The sequence below is a fragment of the Aspergillus pseudodeflectus genome, assembly GCF_044049435.1.
Source record: "Aspergillus pseudodeflectus strain CBS 756.74 chromosome Unknown BJX68scaffold_59, whole genome shotgun sequence".
In the NCBI taxonomy this organism is placed as follows: domain Eukaryota; kingdom Fungi; phylum Ascomycota; class Eurotiomycetes; order Eurotiales; family Aspergillaceae; genus Aspergillus; species Aspergillus pseudodeflectus.
Window position 1 is genome coordinate 90784 of NW_027263835.1, and position 16076 is coordinate 106859.

A 16076-nucleotide genomic window follows, 5' to 3' on the forward strand; every position below is an offset into this window, starting at 1 on the left:
TTGTGTTGTCGACTGATAAAGCGTTCGTTTCTCCACCGGTCCGCTATTCCGACTTCATTATTCTCGCTAGATAGGAAAGCCTCGTCTTTGAATAGGAACGCCTCGTCGTTGAATACATCACCGCTATCAGCTACTACTATAACACCCAGCAGCTCGTGCCACAGTCGAAATTCGATCTCCACCATGGCTAGGTTTATGAATCAGAACAGTAGTACATCAAGTAATCTACGACAATTCGACACAGAACCTCAGACCACCGTCCTTGCCAGCTGCTACAGCGTCGACACTTCTGCTCCAGTCGTCAATGGCTTTCACTACTGCACTACCATGGGTGCCGGTAAGTAATCTGGCAAGGATTCGAGTTCATCGCTGGTCAAGTATGGTCTACTAACGTTTGAGCTCCCATTAGGAGTACAGTGGTATCCCTGAGGTCCCCTCAGGGTCTAAAACCACCTATTCAAGCCCTCCCCTCGAAATATCGCTGACTTCCGCCGGAAGCAGTTATCCAGTTGGTAATCTACTGGAACAGAAAGGGGAGGCAACGCATACTATCCCGGGAGAGTGTGAGAGGCTCTTCTGTGACAAATTGTCTGCAATTTTCCGTGGTGAGAGGAGATTGGCGAGGCAAGAGTCACTTGGGATAGATGCGTCCCAACGTTGGTCAAATGGCACCAGCTTCGACAATGGACGAATCCAGAGATGGGTTGAAGTGATGGACTATACCAATGATACTATCTACCGAGGATTCGTAGCGACGTCAGGCGGCGAACGGACATTGTTTGTCTTCTTTGAGGAAACGTCACTCGGCCACGGATTGAAATCGGGGTATGCTACCTTGAATAACACCTGCGGATGCCCATAAAACTAACCTTTTCTAGGCTGATCGCATTGTTTGAGCTAGCTTCCATTCCAGCCTTTGGCTGCTCGCAAATAGTTGCGTGTGTCCCTCGATTACGAGATGGTGCTGAAATTGAACTCACAAGGAATCTTGGGTGGTGTGGGTTTGGCCTGACCACCTTGAAACCATGGGACACTAAAGGCTGTCTTCGTGATAACCCGATAAGCGCCAAATGGCTCTTTCTAAGCTCTGAAGTTTGATTAGCCTACCAGGCTTAACCACTTCACTTGCATTATTCCATTGGCGAATCTTTCCTCTTTTTTTTCCCTTTCTTTATTTCCTTTTTGCTTCTGCTGCTTCTGCCTAACTTTTGGGTGACACCTCTTTTCATGAGTACTCAATATGAGATGTGAGAGGATATGTTATTTGACAAAAAATTGGCTTTCTACCATGATCAGCTTACGAAACTTCACTTTGATATATCTCCCAACTGTGCATTGTACTTAGTGTCTGCAGCGTTCCTGGCTGCTGGAATTCTGGGAAAGCTTCCACTTATCGGTCACTCCACAAATCTTATCGGTGGCTCGACGTGACGTCAGCGTAAAGAAGAGACGGATTTCGTCAGAGTTTGGAATCAAATGGCCGAGACTCCTCTTCTTCAGCTTTGGTAGGCCGAGTGCGACCTAAGAAGATATCGTGTGGCTTTGAGGGCGCAGGAGCGCTCTCTCTTTTGTCATATGATGATTCTAAGACTCCAGTCATGCAACAGTGCATCGTACTCCGCAGATTATTATCAAGAATGGATCCACTCTCTCCCCGACAGATCACTCACCTTAGAAGCAACCGCCAAAGTTGATTAATATTCTGGCGCTCTGACCCATTCATTTTACTTGTGCGACGCCTGCTATAAGCTTTAGAGAACGGCTGTAAGCGACAGCCCTCCATGTTCCCGAAGTTCCTACTGCCGCCCTCAATCTTTCACCCCCAAAAGCAAGATGCGGGGGAGTCAACTACCCCCAGAAGTCTCGAAGCCGGGCTTTTGAGAGACGGGTCTACCAGACATAAGCTTCTGAAGGGTCATAACTCATGCATACGCTGCTCGAACTGTGCCGCTCATCTCTGCTTGTCCTCTCAAATCATTAGCAAGGGATTCACCGGCCGCCATGGCCGTGCTTACCTTGTGTCTGCGCAATCTCCGGTCAACGCGCTGACCAACCCAGCAGACTCCCTTCCAAACACGATACTCCAGGCCCCAGTGTCTCGCAACCTAGTTACAGGCGCACATACAGTTAGCGATATCACTTGCGCATTCTGTGGGAGTGTCCTTGGCTGGAAGTACATTAGCGCGGAAGAGGATTCACAGAAGTATAAGGTTGGCAAGTTCATACTGGAGACGAGAAAAGTCATGACGACGGCTGCCTGGGATTCGGCATCTTATGGTGCCGATACGAAGAGGTCATCTGCCCCATCTGCGAAACCGAGAGGAGTGGCGGCATCGAAAACAGCCTTGGACGACGTTGAGTTTGATAGCCAGGACGAGGATGAGTGTGAGGATTTGTTCAGCGGAATATGGAGCCCCGGACTAGCGGTCCGGCGGAGGGATCGGAAACTTGGTCGAAATCATCCTTCTTCCTCGGGGATCACTTCTTGCTCATGAGCCTTGAGGTCTGTCCAATCTTACTTTACAGGGCGACGGTTCGTCGGTTTGATGTCGTGTTTATCACCAACTTATACCATGCATTGCATTGGCCTGTTGCGCCTCTTACCTAGTCTTAGTGATAATACTCAGGTTGATGCGAGAGAGGCTATCTTCGCATGATGCACATTTGGTTCCATAATCTCATTCACTAGGATCAAGATCATCATCCCCGAGGCTGAACTCACATCTACAACCATAGATACAGCAAAAGGAGAGATAAACGCCTATTTTACAGCACTAACATTTGGGTATACTTAGCAACAAGAGAGTTTTAGCATCAACGTTTATTCGTCATCCACCCGAACCCGCTTGGATTCACTGTCCTCTTTCTCCTCGGCTGCACGTTTGGGAGCAGCGGTGCTGGGCTGCAACGACTTGCCGGCAGGTTTCCGCTTAACGAAAGCGGAAAGGTCATTGGCATTTTTTGACGCAGCATCGAGCAAGGTCTGCTTCTCACTGTCGGGCTGACCAATAATTTGTCCCAATATTCCCTTGAGCATGCTTTCGCTCTGCTCTTCGATTCCCTGCTCGACAGATACAGGTGGACGACGTAAATCAAGCAGCTACACATGAAATTAAGCCAGTCGGACCAAATAAAAAGAAAGGCTGAGTGGAAAGAAACTTACCCTCTGCTCCATGTCGGACACGATTTCCTTTACGTTGGTGATTCTGCGCTTCAGTGCTGTTCGCTTGTCTTCATCCAGCGTGTCATCGCTATCCAGTTTCTTTTGCTCCTGAGACATTCTGGCATGGCAACTTTCGATAGCCTTTTCCATTTGAGTCACTGCCTCCATTCTCATTCCTTCATCAACTAGAGCGGGCTTAGAACCATCTGCTGAATCCTCATCATGCTTGACAGCCCCGAACTCTAGAGCTAGAGATAGCTTGTAGTGGCATTCGGCAATTGCTGGGTCCTCCATCGGGAACAGAGCCTGCCTAAGTTCGAGTGCCGACCTCAGATCTGCAACTGCGTCTGTGAACCTCTCGGCCTCTAGTGAGATTTCGGCCTGAAGGTCGTATGTATCAGCTAGATGCTCCTTGATGTCCTTCAACCTAGGGGTAAGTTCTGTGGATTTGCCCTTTCCAGTTTGGTCTTCTGCTGCTTCAAGCTTCTTATGATAGAGAATTCGAGCCAAGTCCAGGACTTCGAAGGCGTTTTCAAAATCATCGTCTTCTTCATCTTCTTCTTCGGCGGCATTGTCCTCGTCCTCTCCATCCGAATCCGTGTCAAAGTTCTCGTCACCCGTGAATTGGAAGAGTGGTTTATTGGCGTTTTCTTGTGACTGCTCTTTCTGGGCCTTAGCCTCCCTCTTTGCGCCGCTCGAGGAAACGGCGTTTTTAATAAGGTTGTCGGCAATCGGAGCGGGCCCAGCGGGCTGGTCTGCTGAGTCCGTCTGCGCCTTGCCTGCTACTTTAGAGCCAAGAACATCACTCTTGCTGATAGCGACGTTATACAGGGCTTTGCCATAAGCAAACAATAAGTCCGCGTTGTCTAGCGACATTTCTCCATTCAGCTTTGCCTGAAGCTCGGTAGCTTCGGAGTACAGCTCCGCAGCGGCATTGTAGTCTTTAATAAGATCTTTCGCGGCAGCTCGTTTCATCAAAGCAGCCAGCTGGTCTCTGGTACCTTCAGCGGCCACACCTGGGGATGCGCTGGCTTCGTTGACGCCTTGCGCATCCATGGTTCACAGCGTTTGCGGGTGTTCGACTCCGGTATTTTGAGACGGAAAATGTGAAGGATTTGACGAAGACCTCGAAAGAAAAAATAGATGGTCAAACTGGAGAGAAATCCACAGCTTAGAGTGGCGGGTTTGATGGGTAGGAGAGATGTTGAAGAAAAGCCTGGTCAAGGACCAAACGAACGCAAGCATTCAAAAGAGGTTAAATTTCCCTCCGGCGCGGACGCGTGTTTTGCGGCTGTGGCGCGCTTCACTCACGCGTCCACTAAGCTGAGGCCTCCTCAAGACAACTTGTTGAATAGACGAGACGATCAATCTACATTGGTTCTTTGGGTTATTGAGTGGATCAAGTTTGCGTATGTTATCAAGTCTATTTACAATTCACCGACTCTATCTGACCTCCTCTCTCTTCCTAACAAGGTGAAACGGGGGCTATCGAGTCCTTTCAAGTATGAACCAGATCAACTGTTAAGTAGATCAACAGCTCCACGCAACGATGAACTCAGATCCGGTTCCTTCGTCATCGCCAGCATTTGGCACGCCTGCTCATCCTATACGGTTAAACAAGCTCACATCAATTGCAACCCGAGCATCTGTACTTCCCATCCTCCTCCCTGCCGCCACACTTCGGCCTGTCGCATTCCGTACATTCACCAGGAAGCACAATCTGACACTGTCATCACCGGCACTTCAGTCCCTCGCAGCATTTGTTGGCAAGAATTGTGGCTCAGGATGGCGCGAAGAAGGTCTTGCGGAGCGCGTGCTTGACGAGGTAGCCAAGAGCTGGAGGAAGGCTGGGGGTGGTGTCATCGTTGAGGAGGGTAAAGGAGCCTCGCTGAAAGCCATTTTGCAAACATTGGAAGGAAATATGAGTGGCGGCCGAATAGTTGATCCAAGACTCACTCCGAGAGAAGGATCAGGGAAAACAATCCCCACTCTACACCCCTCCAATTCGATGGTATCGGACGACAACGAGGTGGACGAGTCAGAAGATACATTGGCCCACCCCAGGCATTGGGTCAAAGTCATTGAAGCATTCGAGACTCCAAGGCTGACCTACAATGCTGAGAAGAAGCATTTTGAGGTTATAAAGTTCAAACCTTCTCTATTCCCTAACCCCTCTCACAAGACAACTCTATTCCGAGACCGATATAACATTGTACATCAGCGCCTACTACGAAATGAATCATTTCAGGTTTCACTGGCCGCTGGCGGCATTCCTGCGTTGCGGCGGTCCGGCTCCTCGTTCGCCAGGAGCCAGGCGTACCGGTTGACGCCTGTTGCAAACCTACTCGGCAGAAGTGGTACATCTCACCTGCTGCTTGGGTTGCTTTCTACATCCCCTACCGGTGAATTGGCACTCACCGATTTGACGGGCAGCATTGTTCTAGACCTAAGTCACGCTCAAATGATTCCTGAAAACGGCGCCTGGCTTTCGCCAGGCATGTTTGTACTTGTCGACGGAGTATACGAAGAGGAGGACAACGTCAGAGGCTCAGCTTTGGGCGGAAATACGGGAGTTGGAGGTGCAATAGGCGGTAGATTCGTTGGTGTCTCTATATGTGGACCTCCCTGTGAGCGCCGAGATACATCGCTTGGGATGAATATCCATGAAAAGAGTCAGGATATCAGCTCGAGCGGGGGTTTTGGATGGGTAGACTTCTTGGGAGTTGGGAGCGAACGAGCCCGAGGGTCTCGAATGAGACAAATCCAAACGCGAAGTTTGCGAGAGGTTCACGATGGGATGGAGCTACATCGTCGCCTTAAGATCGTTATTATGGGAGAGGTGAATCTTGACAACATGAAGACTCTGGATGCGTTGAAGAAGCTCTTCGACCAATACAACGAAATGCCCTTGCAGGATCGCCCTGTGATCTTTGTCCTCATTGGGAATTTCGTCCAAAAAGCTATAATCAACGGCGGCGGTCAAGGCGGAAGTATCGAGTACAAGGAGTGTTTCGACATGCTCGCCCTCGTCTTATCTGATTTCCCTTCGTTGCTACAGCGCTCCACGTTTATCTTCGTACCTGGCGACAACGATCCATGGTCTTCTGCTTTCTCAGCTGGAGCATCTTCGGCAATTCCCCGCCACGCAGTCCCCGATCTATTTACTTCCCGGATCAAACGTGCATTCGCAAACGCGAACTCTCAGTTGGACCGGAACCAAATATCAGAGCCTCCAGGGGAGGTTATCTGGACGAGCAACCCATCCCGTATTTCATTGTTCGGCCCTGTTCACGACATTGCTATACTCCGCGACGATATCTCTGGCCGACTTAGACGCAGCGCAGTGAGCGTTGGCGACAGTGAAACAACAGAAATGGAAGACGCTGCTCCAAGTCGCAATGCCACAGCAGGTCACGATCTCGAAGGAGACGATCGCATGCAGGCGCTAGAGCATCAGAGCATCGGCAACAAATCCAATCAAGCCTATCCGTCCATGGTGCAGTCGGCTCGCAAGCTTGTCAAGACAGTTTTAGACCAAGGTACCATGTCTCCTTTCCCGCAATCATTACGTCCTGTTTTGTGGGACTACGCATCGGCTCTGCAACTATACCCCCTTCCCACCGCATTCATCCTTGCAGACTCTGAGATTGCGCCGTTTTGTGTGACGTATGAGGGATGCCATGCTATGAATCCAGGGAAGTTTATTCCAGATGGAGATTTATCGGCCATGACGTGGATTGAGTATGACATACTGAAGAACCGTGGCCGCGTGAAGGAGGATCGCTTTTAGAGGGGTCTAGTGGAAAGAGCATATCATCAATGCATATGACTGAATGTTAGGATTAGCTGCATATCATAATAGAGGTAGTTTCGCTCGCCTTTCTAATCGCGAGAGCACCGAGTCGACCGTATGGAGTTGAACGTAGGTACTGGCACAAAGATTAGATCTTTTAGTATGTTGTATCTATTTAACAGGTAATCCACTTTGAATATTTGAAGTACAGTGAGCGATCGTCTATAGGCGCTCACACCTGGTAGGTAGGATTAAAATACACAACCAACCTCCGAAAGGAACACAATAGTCGCTGAAGTCAAACCCGCTAAACGCAGAGCATAGCCCACCGCAGGGGAAGGGAGGACGGAGTGATAGGACGGGAAGCGTGTTTCTTAGCTGGACGGTATCTGACAAGAGAGGAATGCATCGCCTAATCAATCATGATGATATCCGATTTTTGTGGTGCGTTTCTATTGCCAGGCCCCTGGTTTGCCTCTGCTTGCTTGGGTTGTTGTGCTTTGATGTGGGGCTGGTCGTTCGTCGTTGGAGGAGCCTCATGGGAAGGTTTCGTGTCTGAAGACTTCAATGCCAGATCAGCCCTAATAAGAGCGAGGCATTTATCAAGGTCTTCTAGAAGGTTGCCAACACGATCAGGTTCTGCCACGATGCCGTTGCCCAGTCCCCTCCAACCGTCGCCTTTGGAGTTATACAGACTATCTTGCAGCTTCTGGCTGGTTGAGTTTCCACCAGCTGTATTTTGAGCAGTAGAAATATCCTTAAAAACCCATACCGGTCGGCTTTGGTGTTGATGGGCTATTAGCTGAAATCGGCAATCTTCAAGTGGGTAGTGGAGTTGAAAAGACTTTGCAGTGCGCACAATGACGTGCAACTTCAATGGCTCATTCTTCGTGGGATTAGCCATGATTTTGTCAAGGGCCCGCATCAGCGGCAGCGTGAAGGACAGTAGTTCTACCATCGTGTCCAGGCCTGCATCGGCGCTGGGGCGATTCAGATTGGACGCTAGGGGACCCTGTATCCTGCGATGAGGATTGAGGTGATTAAACTGTATGCCCAGGCGAAGTTGGAACAAGCGATTCGTCTTAGAAGCGATTCTAACTGGGTCAAGTTCTGTGGAAGGCAAAGGCCCGGATGTGCTAATGTCAAGGCGAGCAGAAAGATCTCTGTTCGGCCCATACGTAAAATCAACGCGTGACAGTGATAAAGAACGAGTCTCTATCCTTTTGCGTTGAAGAGTCTCGTAGATGGATAGCACGCACTCCAACCTCTGTAGGCGTTCGAGAAGAGTGAGAATGATGGGATAACCGGGCGATGCAAGCAGACGAAGTGCAAAGCCTGTACCCGCTTTTGGGAAGGCCAGCGACAGATCATCTTTCGGGATCAAGGCGCTGAAGCCCCGGGATGGGGTACATAGATTGCCATACACAACCATCATCGACGCATTGCTGTGCCGATCCACTCCATGGAAAGACAATCGGACCGTGTTTTTGATGAACGTTTTCTTTCTGAAACCGGAGGGCACAGCCATTTGAAGTGCTTCTGGCAATTCGGATGCTTCATATCGAATCATAAGATCTGGCACCTGAAGGCCTGAACCAAACTTGAGCTTCTCTAAAGGCGGAAAGAACCTCACAACCTGTAGGCTTTCCAAGAAACGAGCAATGGCATATATCGCCAGGGTGCCTGATAGGCAATGGCCAAGGTCGGCTAGTGACGAATAGCCCGTGTCCCGCAAGGGCAATAGGGCGCTGCAAATAGCCTGTGCAGAACTGCCAATGGGGTCAACCTGCGTAGTAGCTTGAACGACCCACCAGTTGTCGCCATCCATACTACTTGTTGCGGCGAGCACCCAGTCACGCTCCCAAAGGCGATGCCCAAAAAACGAGAACCGTAAAACACTGGCCGAGAATATCCTTCGGGGATCAACTTTGACTTTCTTCGGGCTGAGAGATTCAAAGCCAAGCATCTTGACTTTCGACTCGACTTCCTCGATTGCAGCAGCACAGCGAAGTCGTCCGACACGAGCGACAATATCATCAATAGTCGGTCGGTCAACATTGCGATCAGTATCAATTCGCTCTAGTGTATTTGGCGTAGCAGCTAAGATGATCGCTCCTGACATTGGCTCAATCGCAACTCGAAGGCGCCGGGATGCTGTAAGTTGAACATTAAGCTGGCAGTCACCAGGCTCAGTCTTGCTTAAATGAGCACGCAAGGACAATGTACCACTCGAGTAGAGCTCCTTCCCGCTGATATTCGCGAAGACCGAGGAGAGAATATGAGAAATATGTAGAGAGATGACACTTCGAAGGAGACGTTCGGCCGAGAGGTTGTTTTTATCAAACTCGATATCTCCCGAGGGGATTTCTTGTCCATCCCTCATCCAGCGTAAGCCCAGAGAAGGCGACTGTTGGCCATTGGTACTCCCTATTCGGCCGCGGCGCTGAATGCCGATTTCTAACCAGCTTTTTGAGCCCGGCTTAGAGGCCCAGTATTGGAGAACCAACGTTCGATGCAAAAGCTCGATACGCAAAACATTCGACCAGAGGCCCCTCGCCAAGTCTGCAGCCTGCTTAGTGAGTATATTGATTTTATTCGTTAGAACTAGGCTATGCAGCCAGTCGAAGCATCCGATCAATCCGCTGTTTCTGAGCGTGTTGTTGATTTTGAGATCTAACTCGCTAAACATTCGGTCGGCCGGAATCGAAGATGAGGGCTTAAAAAGCAAGCGAATATCGACGAAGAAGAATTGAGATATGACGTCTTCCTCCCCTATAGAGAGATCAAGCTCAAATTCTCCAGGCACGACGAATGTCACCCGGCCATCATGGACTCGATACTGCTGAAAAGGGAGAGGAATGTTCTCATGCAATGCCAACCTTGCGCTAATGATCCTGTTAATCTTTTGCAGCTTTCTCAAAGTGGTCTTTGGTGTTAGAGGCTTCGGCGTTCCGTATCCAAGCTAGGGAGAGAAAATTAGACGAAGGTCATACCCTGGTTGAGGAAAGTACTCACGTCTGGCATAGAAACTATTTCACCCTTTGACAACACCTCCAGAGCTGTTCTGAGATCAGGATTCGCGACTTGTGCTCGAACAAGGTCCCTCTTCATATCCCCCATCCTTTGTAAAGCACCAGCAAAAGCTTGGTGTTGCGCACGGATGAAGTTCTGGATATCGATCAATTTACTGACGTCGGCGGCTTGTCGGCTCCATTGTGAGAGCACAAGGAGCTTGATAAAGTCACCGCGTTTATTCTGTGCAAACTCCAACGCGCGCAGCTTTTTTCGCACATTTTCTGGAGATTGGTTCCCGGGAGGTTTCCCACTGGTAGATAGTAGTGAATTAATGGGTTCTTGAGACGATATCTGAATTTCTGCGAGCTCAGCGACCATTTCTGATAGGTCATTCCAGCATTGTTGTACGGCGCGGTTGACTAATTTCGAGAAGGGGAAGAAGCCTTGAGTAATGTGCTCTAACTCGGGAGGCTCTCTGGCGGCGGATGAGAATATTTTCGAACGACTGGCCCCATCGTTCTGATCTGCATTGTTAGCTCGGATACCGTTGGTATACAGCAGCCCATTTGGTGCCTCCGCAGTATTTTCAGGCTGGCCAGTATTCAGTGGTGTAGATGAGATGCCATTCATTTGATCCCGCAAGTCCGGCCCCCGTCCACCAATGTTGTTCTGCTCCATAACGATGCCTGGCATAGTCCAAATACTGTAAGAAGGCTAGAGTCTCAAGCCCTTCCCTCCTTCACCCCCTGCACGGCACGAGATGAGCGACCTGGCGTAGGTGCTGTCTTGAGGCTGAGAAGCCGCGCCAGGGCAGGGAGGGAAGCCGGGAATGTCCTCTGTTGTGTAATGGACCTCAGTGGGACGCCATGTAGCTCAATAGTCAGTGCGCAAAGCGGATAGAGGTCGACGGTTTCTCGAGCGTTGTTTGGAGACCTATTCTGCGAATGCGAGCGCGCGATTGATTGCTATGTCTGGTTGTAGGTTCGGCTAGGAGCATATGAAAGTGACGGGCCAGACTGGAAAGGGCTTCCTCGGCTCAGGGTGTTTTGCGCCTCGCTGGATTGAAGAGATTATATGTGCGAGTTGGCCTAGTAGATGGAGAAAAGATCGGAAGAGCGGACGTCGGGCGCGAGTCGAAATAAGTTATGGACAAAGTTCCCAGCGGGATGAATGGCTCAACACATAATGGTAGAGCCGTTATAGCCTGTTTTAGGAGGTTAGAGGAGAGACTGAGAAAAGCGCCTTGCAGTGTGTTGTGCAGAACCTGGAAGGAATGACGATAATAGAAAGATACATAATAATGCAACTGAATGCATGGAAAACAGGATCTCTGATCAGCCTTCGTGGCTGGGGTTAACTGGTGCCTTGGTGCCTTGGTGCCTAGCGGTGTGTTCAACCCACGGGCCCAGAGTCTCGACCAGGCGCGTCACCACCTCATCGCCTTGACCTTACCCCAACCTTCAAAGCTCATTACATCCCCTGCCCAACCTTCCTCTCTCTTATTGTTATTCCTGCCACTCTAGGTCCAACTATAATTGAGCTTTCAAGTTTACGCCCGCTGCCAGCTCTTCGGTAGCTATACCAGCGCAATCAACTCCGTCGCACTGCACCCATACGATTACATCACTGGGATCAAACTATCAAGCAGACTTGTTTATCATTCCAATTGAAAACATACTTTGGCCTTGTATATCGGCCCTCACTCAAGCTCGTACGTATTGCGTGCCGTGGTATGCTACCTGATTTCATGTCATACTTTCGCGCCCATTCATGCTTATGCTGAAACGATGTTCCTGCGTACTAGTAGTGATTATGTTCCGAACCTAAAACGGACAAAGCGAGAAGACAGCCGTGCGAACTCTTATGTGACGAGCAGTCTCTGGCCGACACGACGTCCTTTCAACATGCAGGACGATGAAGCGACTGAGCCCAACCTACTTCGCCCACAATACCCGGGCGACGATACCAGGCCAACGAGTAAGAAGGAACTTGCTGGGTGGTATAGTTATGGCTGGGCTGCGGAAGTCTTCACGGTGTGCGCCATGGGTAAGGAATTTGCTATTTTCCGTCTTATCATGTGTCTCACAATTCCTAGGGTCATTTCTCCCAATCACTCTAGAGCAAATGGCTCGAGAAAATGGAGTTTTGTTCTCGGACAAGATCACTCCATGCACCGCAACATGGCACTCCCCCGGGTCTTTGCATGGGGCCTCGAATATAAACACAAGCCAATGCGTTGTCTACATTCTCGGTGCCGAGATAAATACTGCGAGCTTCGCTATGTATACTTTCTCGGTGAGTGTGCTGGTCCAGGCATTTTTGATAATCTCGATGTCGGGGGCTGCCGACCACGGAAGCTACCGCAAGACACTACTGGTGGCTTTTGCCGTAGTAGGCTCCGTCTCCACGATGTCTTTCCTACCGGTTACACCAAAGGTATATTTGATCGGCGGTTTACTTGCCATCATTGCCAATACATGTCTCGGAGCATCCTTTGTTCTGTTGAACTCCTTCCTACCCTTGTTGGTTCGGCATCACCCTTTACTACTTGAGAATAATGATAGCCACGTTTCTGGTACGCAGACAGATTCGCCTAATGAGAACAGCGCGAGAACGCCACTTCTACAGCCAGGCCAAACTGATGGTGCTACCTCAGAAGCGACTGAATACGCGGCAAGTCCGGTGAAAACATCAAAAGAATTGGCGCTTTCCACACAAATTTCATCCTATGGAATCGGGATTGGCTACATCAGTGCCGTCATCCTACAGTGCATCTGCATTCTTGTCGTTGTCAGAACTCACCAGACCACATTTTCTCTACGCTTGGTTCTTTTCTTGATAGGACTCTGGTGGCTAAAGTTCACGATACCCGCAGCATTGTGGCTACGTCCGCGGCCTGGTCCCCCCCTACTGCATGACCAGGACGGAAAGACTGATAGATCGTGGCTTGGTTACATTACGTATGCCTGGAAATCCCTTGGCCGAACCGCAATACGGACCCGGCATTTGAAGGACATTCTATTGTTTCTAGCGTCCTGGTTCCTCCTCAGTGACGCGATCGCCACTGTTAGCGGAACCGCTGTTCTCTTTGCCAAGACGCAATTGAATATGCAGCCTGCTGCTCTCGGCTTGATCAATGTGATCACGATGGTAGCAGGAGTTTTGGGGGCATTTTCTTGGAGCTATATATCGCGAACACTAAACCTACGGGCTTCTCAGACCATCGTCGCATGTATTTTGCTGTTCGAGCTTGTGCCCATATATGGCCTGCTGGGGTTTATCCCGGCGATCAAAAACTTGGGCTACCTAGGGCTTCAACAGCCGTGGGAAATGTATCCACTAGGCGTTGTATACGGCCTCGTTATGGGAGGTCTCTCGTCCTACTGCCGAAGCTTCTTTGGGGAACTGATTCCTCCAGGATACGAAGCATCTTTCTACTCTCTCTATGCTATCACTGACAAGGGTTCAAGTATCTTTGGGCCGACGATTGTTGGATTCATAACAGACCGCTATGGTGAGATACGGCCGGCGTTCTTTTTCCTTGCAGTCCTTATTCTCTCCCCTCTACCCTTGATGCTCCTGGTGGATGTGGACCGTGGAAAGCGGGATGCTATCGCTTTATCGGCCGAACTGGAGGAGACTGAAAGTCCAGAAGCGCAAGACTACGGAACCTTTTCCCAATAAGAAGTTCAACTGTTGGATTACCAGTCTCTGGGCAATTTTGGGAGGGAGGCTCATGCTTCGTACGCCTACCTGTGCTGAGAACACGAGGGTTGCAACAACCTTCAGGTACCTGATCGATCGATCATTACTAGCATCCATCGGATAGTGCATATTCTAGAGCCATTTTTAGAAAAACTCCTGCAAAGGAATTTTGGTAGATTGGCCGTAATCATGCCACTTGTACAGTTGATATTCAGGGCTTGGAGAGAGGCTGTGATGGACAGAGCTGCAGGGACCCCACCCTGCGCGGAGAGACTGAGAATGATGAATGGATGCGCGCCTATCACAAATCCACTAATGAGCGATCGAGTGGATTGGCCCCTTGCGAAGTGGGCGGACCCAGCCCAGTCAGCTTATTTTGCGAAATGCAAACTGGCCTTAACTCTCTCCCCATACATTATCCATTCCCCCTTCAGACACAGCAGTTATATAACTGGCCACCTCAGCTGTTCTTAGCTATTTACTCTTCCTTCCCTTCTCTGTTGTCTTTCCTTGTTCACCCCAATCATTTTTGCTACAGGAAGGTTTTGACCCGTGCAGCCGGCTTGCACTCTCATACTTATACTTTAGCCCATTATCACCAACACTAATCCGGCAACATGCGGTCCTTTGCTCCCTGGATTGTGACCCTGCTGGGAGCTGCTGGAATTATTTGCGCTTCTGAGGCTCCGGCGGCGGAAGCAGAGTCTGACGTTATCTCTCTGACCAAGGACACCTTTAACGACTTCATTGCCGAGCATGAACTGGTCTTGGCCGAGTTCTTCGCCCCCTGGTGTGGCCACTGCAAGGCTCTGGCACCCAAGTACGAGGAAGCCGCCACTGAGCTAAAGGCAAAGAACATTCCTCTTGTCAAAGTGGACTGCACTGCGGAGGAAGATATTTGCAGGGAGCAGGGCGTGGAGGGCTACCCAACACTCAAGGTTTTCCGTGGCGCCGATTCCGTGAAGCCCTATCAGGGAGCTCGACAGGCAGAGGCGTAAGTACTCTTTTCCTCTGCAACGCCTTTACTTTCGGATGCTGACTCGGCGCGCGCTCCAGGATCGTTTCCTATATGGTGAAGCAGTCCCTCCCTGCTGTCTCCACCGTCACCGAGGAGAACCTCGAGGAATTTAAGACTCTGGATAAGATTGTTGTTGTTGGATACTTCGCTGAAGATGACAAGGCCTCCAATGAGGCTTACACTGCTTTCGCTGAAAGCCAGAGAGACAACTATTTGTTCGGATCCGCCAAGGATGCTTCAATTGCCAGCGCCGAAGGCGTGAGCCAACCGTCAGTTGTTCTCTACAAGGATTTTGACGAAAAGAAGGCTACTTACGAAGGATCACTCGAGCCTGAGGCCCTCCTCAGTTGGGTCAAGACCGCCAGCACTCCTCTCGTGGGTGAGGTTGGTCCCGAGACTTACTCTGGATATATCACGGTACGTCGCCGAAGCCCGTCATCTTGCAGAATGCTAACTATTCATGTTAGGCCGGAGTTCCTTTGGCCTACATCTTCGCTGAGACCGAAGAGGAGCGTACCAAGTTCGCCGAGGAATTCAAGCCCATCGCAGAGAAGCTCAAGGGTTCTATCAACATTGCAACCATCGATGCCAAGGCATTTGGTGCTCACGCTGGAAACCTCAACCTCGACCCCAAGCAGTTCCCCGCCTTTGCTATCCAAGATCCCGCCAAAAATGCCAAGTACCCCTATGACCAGTCCAAGGAAATTTCCGCTAAGGACGTTGGAAAGTTTATTCAGGACGTTCTGGACGGCAAGGTCGAGCCCAGCATCAAGTCTGAGCCCATCCCTGAAACGCAAGAGGATGCTGTCACAGTTGTTGTGGCCCATTCTTACAAGGACGTTGTGATTGAAAACGACAAGGATGTCCTTCTTGAGTTCTACGCCCCCTGGTGCGGGCACTGCAAGGCGTAAGTTGCGGATTCAATCATGGGTCAGATCTAACCAGCTAACAATATTTCTATAGTCTTGCTCCGAAGTACGAGGAGCTGGCCCAACTGTACGCCGGCAACGAAGAATTCAAGTCCAAGGTCACCATCGCCAAGATTGACGCCACCGCTAACGACGTTCCGGACTCCATCACTGGATTCCCCACCATTAAGCTCTTCCCTGCCGGCTCTAAGGATGCCCCAGTTGAGTACTCTGGTTCCCGCACCGTGGAGGACCTTGCAAACTTCGTTAAGGAGCACGGCAAGTACGGCATCGATGCCTTCATTGCTGAGCCTGTTGAAACTGCTGAGGAAAAGGATGATGCCGCTGAGGAAGCTGAGGCTGAGCCTGCTCCTGAGAAGCCCGAGCATGATGAATTGTAATTTCTATATGTTGGTTAGCGCGGACAATCCTCCGATATTATGAGTTTGTATCCTACCGTCTGTAACGAAATGA

At 50.1% G+C, this 16076-nt stretch overlaps 6 protein-coding genes across 6 annotated transcripts; 4 read left to right on the forward strand and 2 right to left on the reverse strand.

The window, feature by feature from the left end:
* Positions 1-183: 183 nt before the first annotated feature.
* BJX68DRAFT_258186 (yippee zinc-binding/DNA-binding /Mis18, centromere assembly-domain-containing protein) lies at positions 184-2495 on the forward strand (the record flags this gene model as incomplete). Its single annotated transcript, XM_071043488.1, has 4 exons — positions 184-337; positions 441-825; positions 879-1092; positions 1758-2495. 4 exons carry the CDS (start codon positions 184-186, stop codon positions 2493-2495), a joined length of 1491 nt encoding a protein of 496 aa, XP_070894438.1.
* Positions 2496-2590: 95 nt separating this feature from the next.
* BJX68DRAFT_174228 (SHNi-TPR domain-containing protein) lies at positions 2591-4405 on the reverse strand. The gene is made up of 2 exons (XM_071037102.1): positions 3164-4405; positions 2591-3100 (listed from the first exon to the last, which is right to left on the reverse strand). The coding sequence occupies exons 1-2, from the start codon at positions 4217-4219 to the stop codon at positions 2822-2824; spliced, it is 1335 nt and encodes a 444-aa protein (XP_070894439.1). The 5' UTR covers positions 4220-4405; the 3' UTR covers positions 2591-2821.
* A 64-nt stretch (positions 4406-4469) lies between these two features.
* On the forward strand, positions 4470-7080 carry BJX68DRAFT_245787 (DNA polymerase epsilon noncatalytic subunit). The gene is made up of 2 exons (XM_071041552.1): positions 4470-4572; positions 4637-7080. Exon 2 carries the CDS (start codon positions 4713-4715, stop codon positions 6951-6953), a length of 2241 nt encoding a protein of 746 aa, XP_070894440.1. The 5' UTR covers positions 4470-4572; positions 4637-4712; the 3' UTR covers positions 6954-7080.
* A 21-nt stretch (positions 7081-7101) lies between these two features.
* Positions 7102-10835, reverse strand: BJX68DRAFT_174332 (mediator of RNA polymerase II transcription subunit 14). Its single transcript, XM_071037105.1, has 2 exons — positions 9972-10835; positions 7102-9918 (listed from the first exon to the last, which is right to left on the reverse strand). The coding sequence occupies exons 1-2, from the start codon at positions 10662-10664 to the stop codon at positions 7369-7371; spliced, it is 3243 nt and encodes a 1080-aa protein (XP_070894441.1). The 5' UTR covers positions 10665-10835; the 3' UTR covers positions 7102-7368.
* Positions 10836-12265: 1430 nt separating this feature from the next.
* On the forward strand, positions 12266-13975 carry BJX68DRAFT_245795 (MFS transporter). The gene has a single exon (XM_071041553.1). It carries the CDS (start codon positions 12303-12305, stop codon positions 13653-13655), a length of 1353 nt encoding a protein of 450 aa, XP_070894442.1. The 5' UTR covers positions 12266-12302; the 3' UTR covers positions 13656-13975.
* A 318-nt stretch (positions 13976-14293) lies between these two features.
* On the forward strand, positions 14294-16003 carry pdiA (protein disulfide isomerase PDI1; the record flags this gene model as incomplete). Its single annotated transcript, XM_071043489.1, has 4 exons — positions 14294-14670; positions 14733-15111; positions 15162-15601; positions 15658-16003. The coding sequence occupies 4 exons, from the start codon at positions 14294-14296 to the stop codon at positions 16001-16003; spliced, it is 1542 nt and encodes a 513-aa protein (XP_070894443.1).
* Between the last annotated feature and the right edge of the window lie 73 nt (positions 16004-16076).

Excerpts from the sequence above, each read along its gene's own strand:
- BJX68DRAFT_174228 (XM_071037102.1), bottom strand. The coding sequence starts at position 4,219 with ATGGATGCGCAAGGCGTCAACGAAGCCAGCGCATCCCCAGGTGTGGCC. Across the intron at positions 3,101-3,163 it reads TGTCCGACATGGAGCAGAGG|CTGCTTGATTTACGTCGTCC; the intron begins GTAAGTTTCTTT and ends TTTCATGTGTAG.
- BJX68DRAFT_245787 (XM_071041552.1), top strand. The coding sequence starts at position 4,713 with ATGAACTCAGATCCGGTTCCTTCGTCATCGCCAGCATTTGGCACGCCT.
- BJX68DRAFT_174332 (XM_071037105.1), bottom strand. The coding sequence starts at position 10,664 with ATGCCAGGCATCGTTATGGAGCAGAACAACATTGGTGGACGGGGGCCG. Across the intron at positions 9,919-9,971 it reads AAATAGTTTCTATGCCAGAC|CTTGGATACGGAACGCCGAA; the intron begins GTGAGTACTTTC and ends TTCTCTCCCTAG.
- BJX68DRAFT_245795 (XM_071041553.1), top strand. The coding sequence starts at position 12,303 with ATGTCGGGGGCTGCCGACCACGGAAGCTACCGCAAGACACTACTGGTG.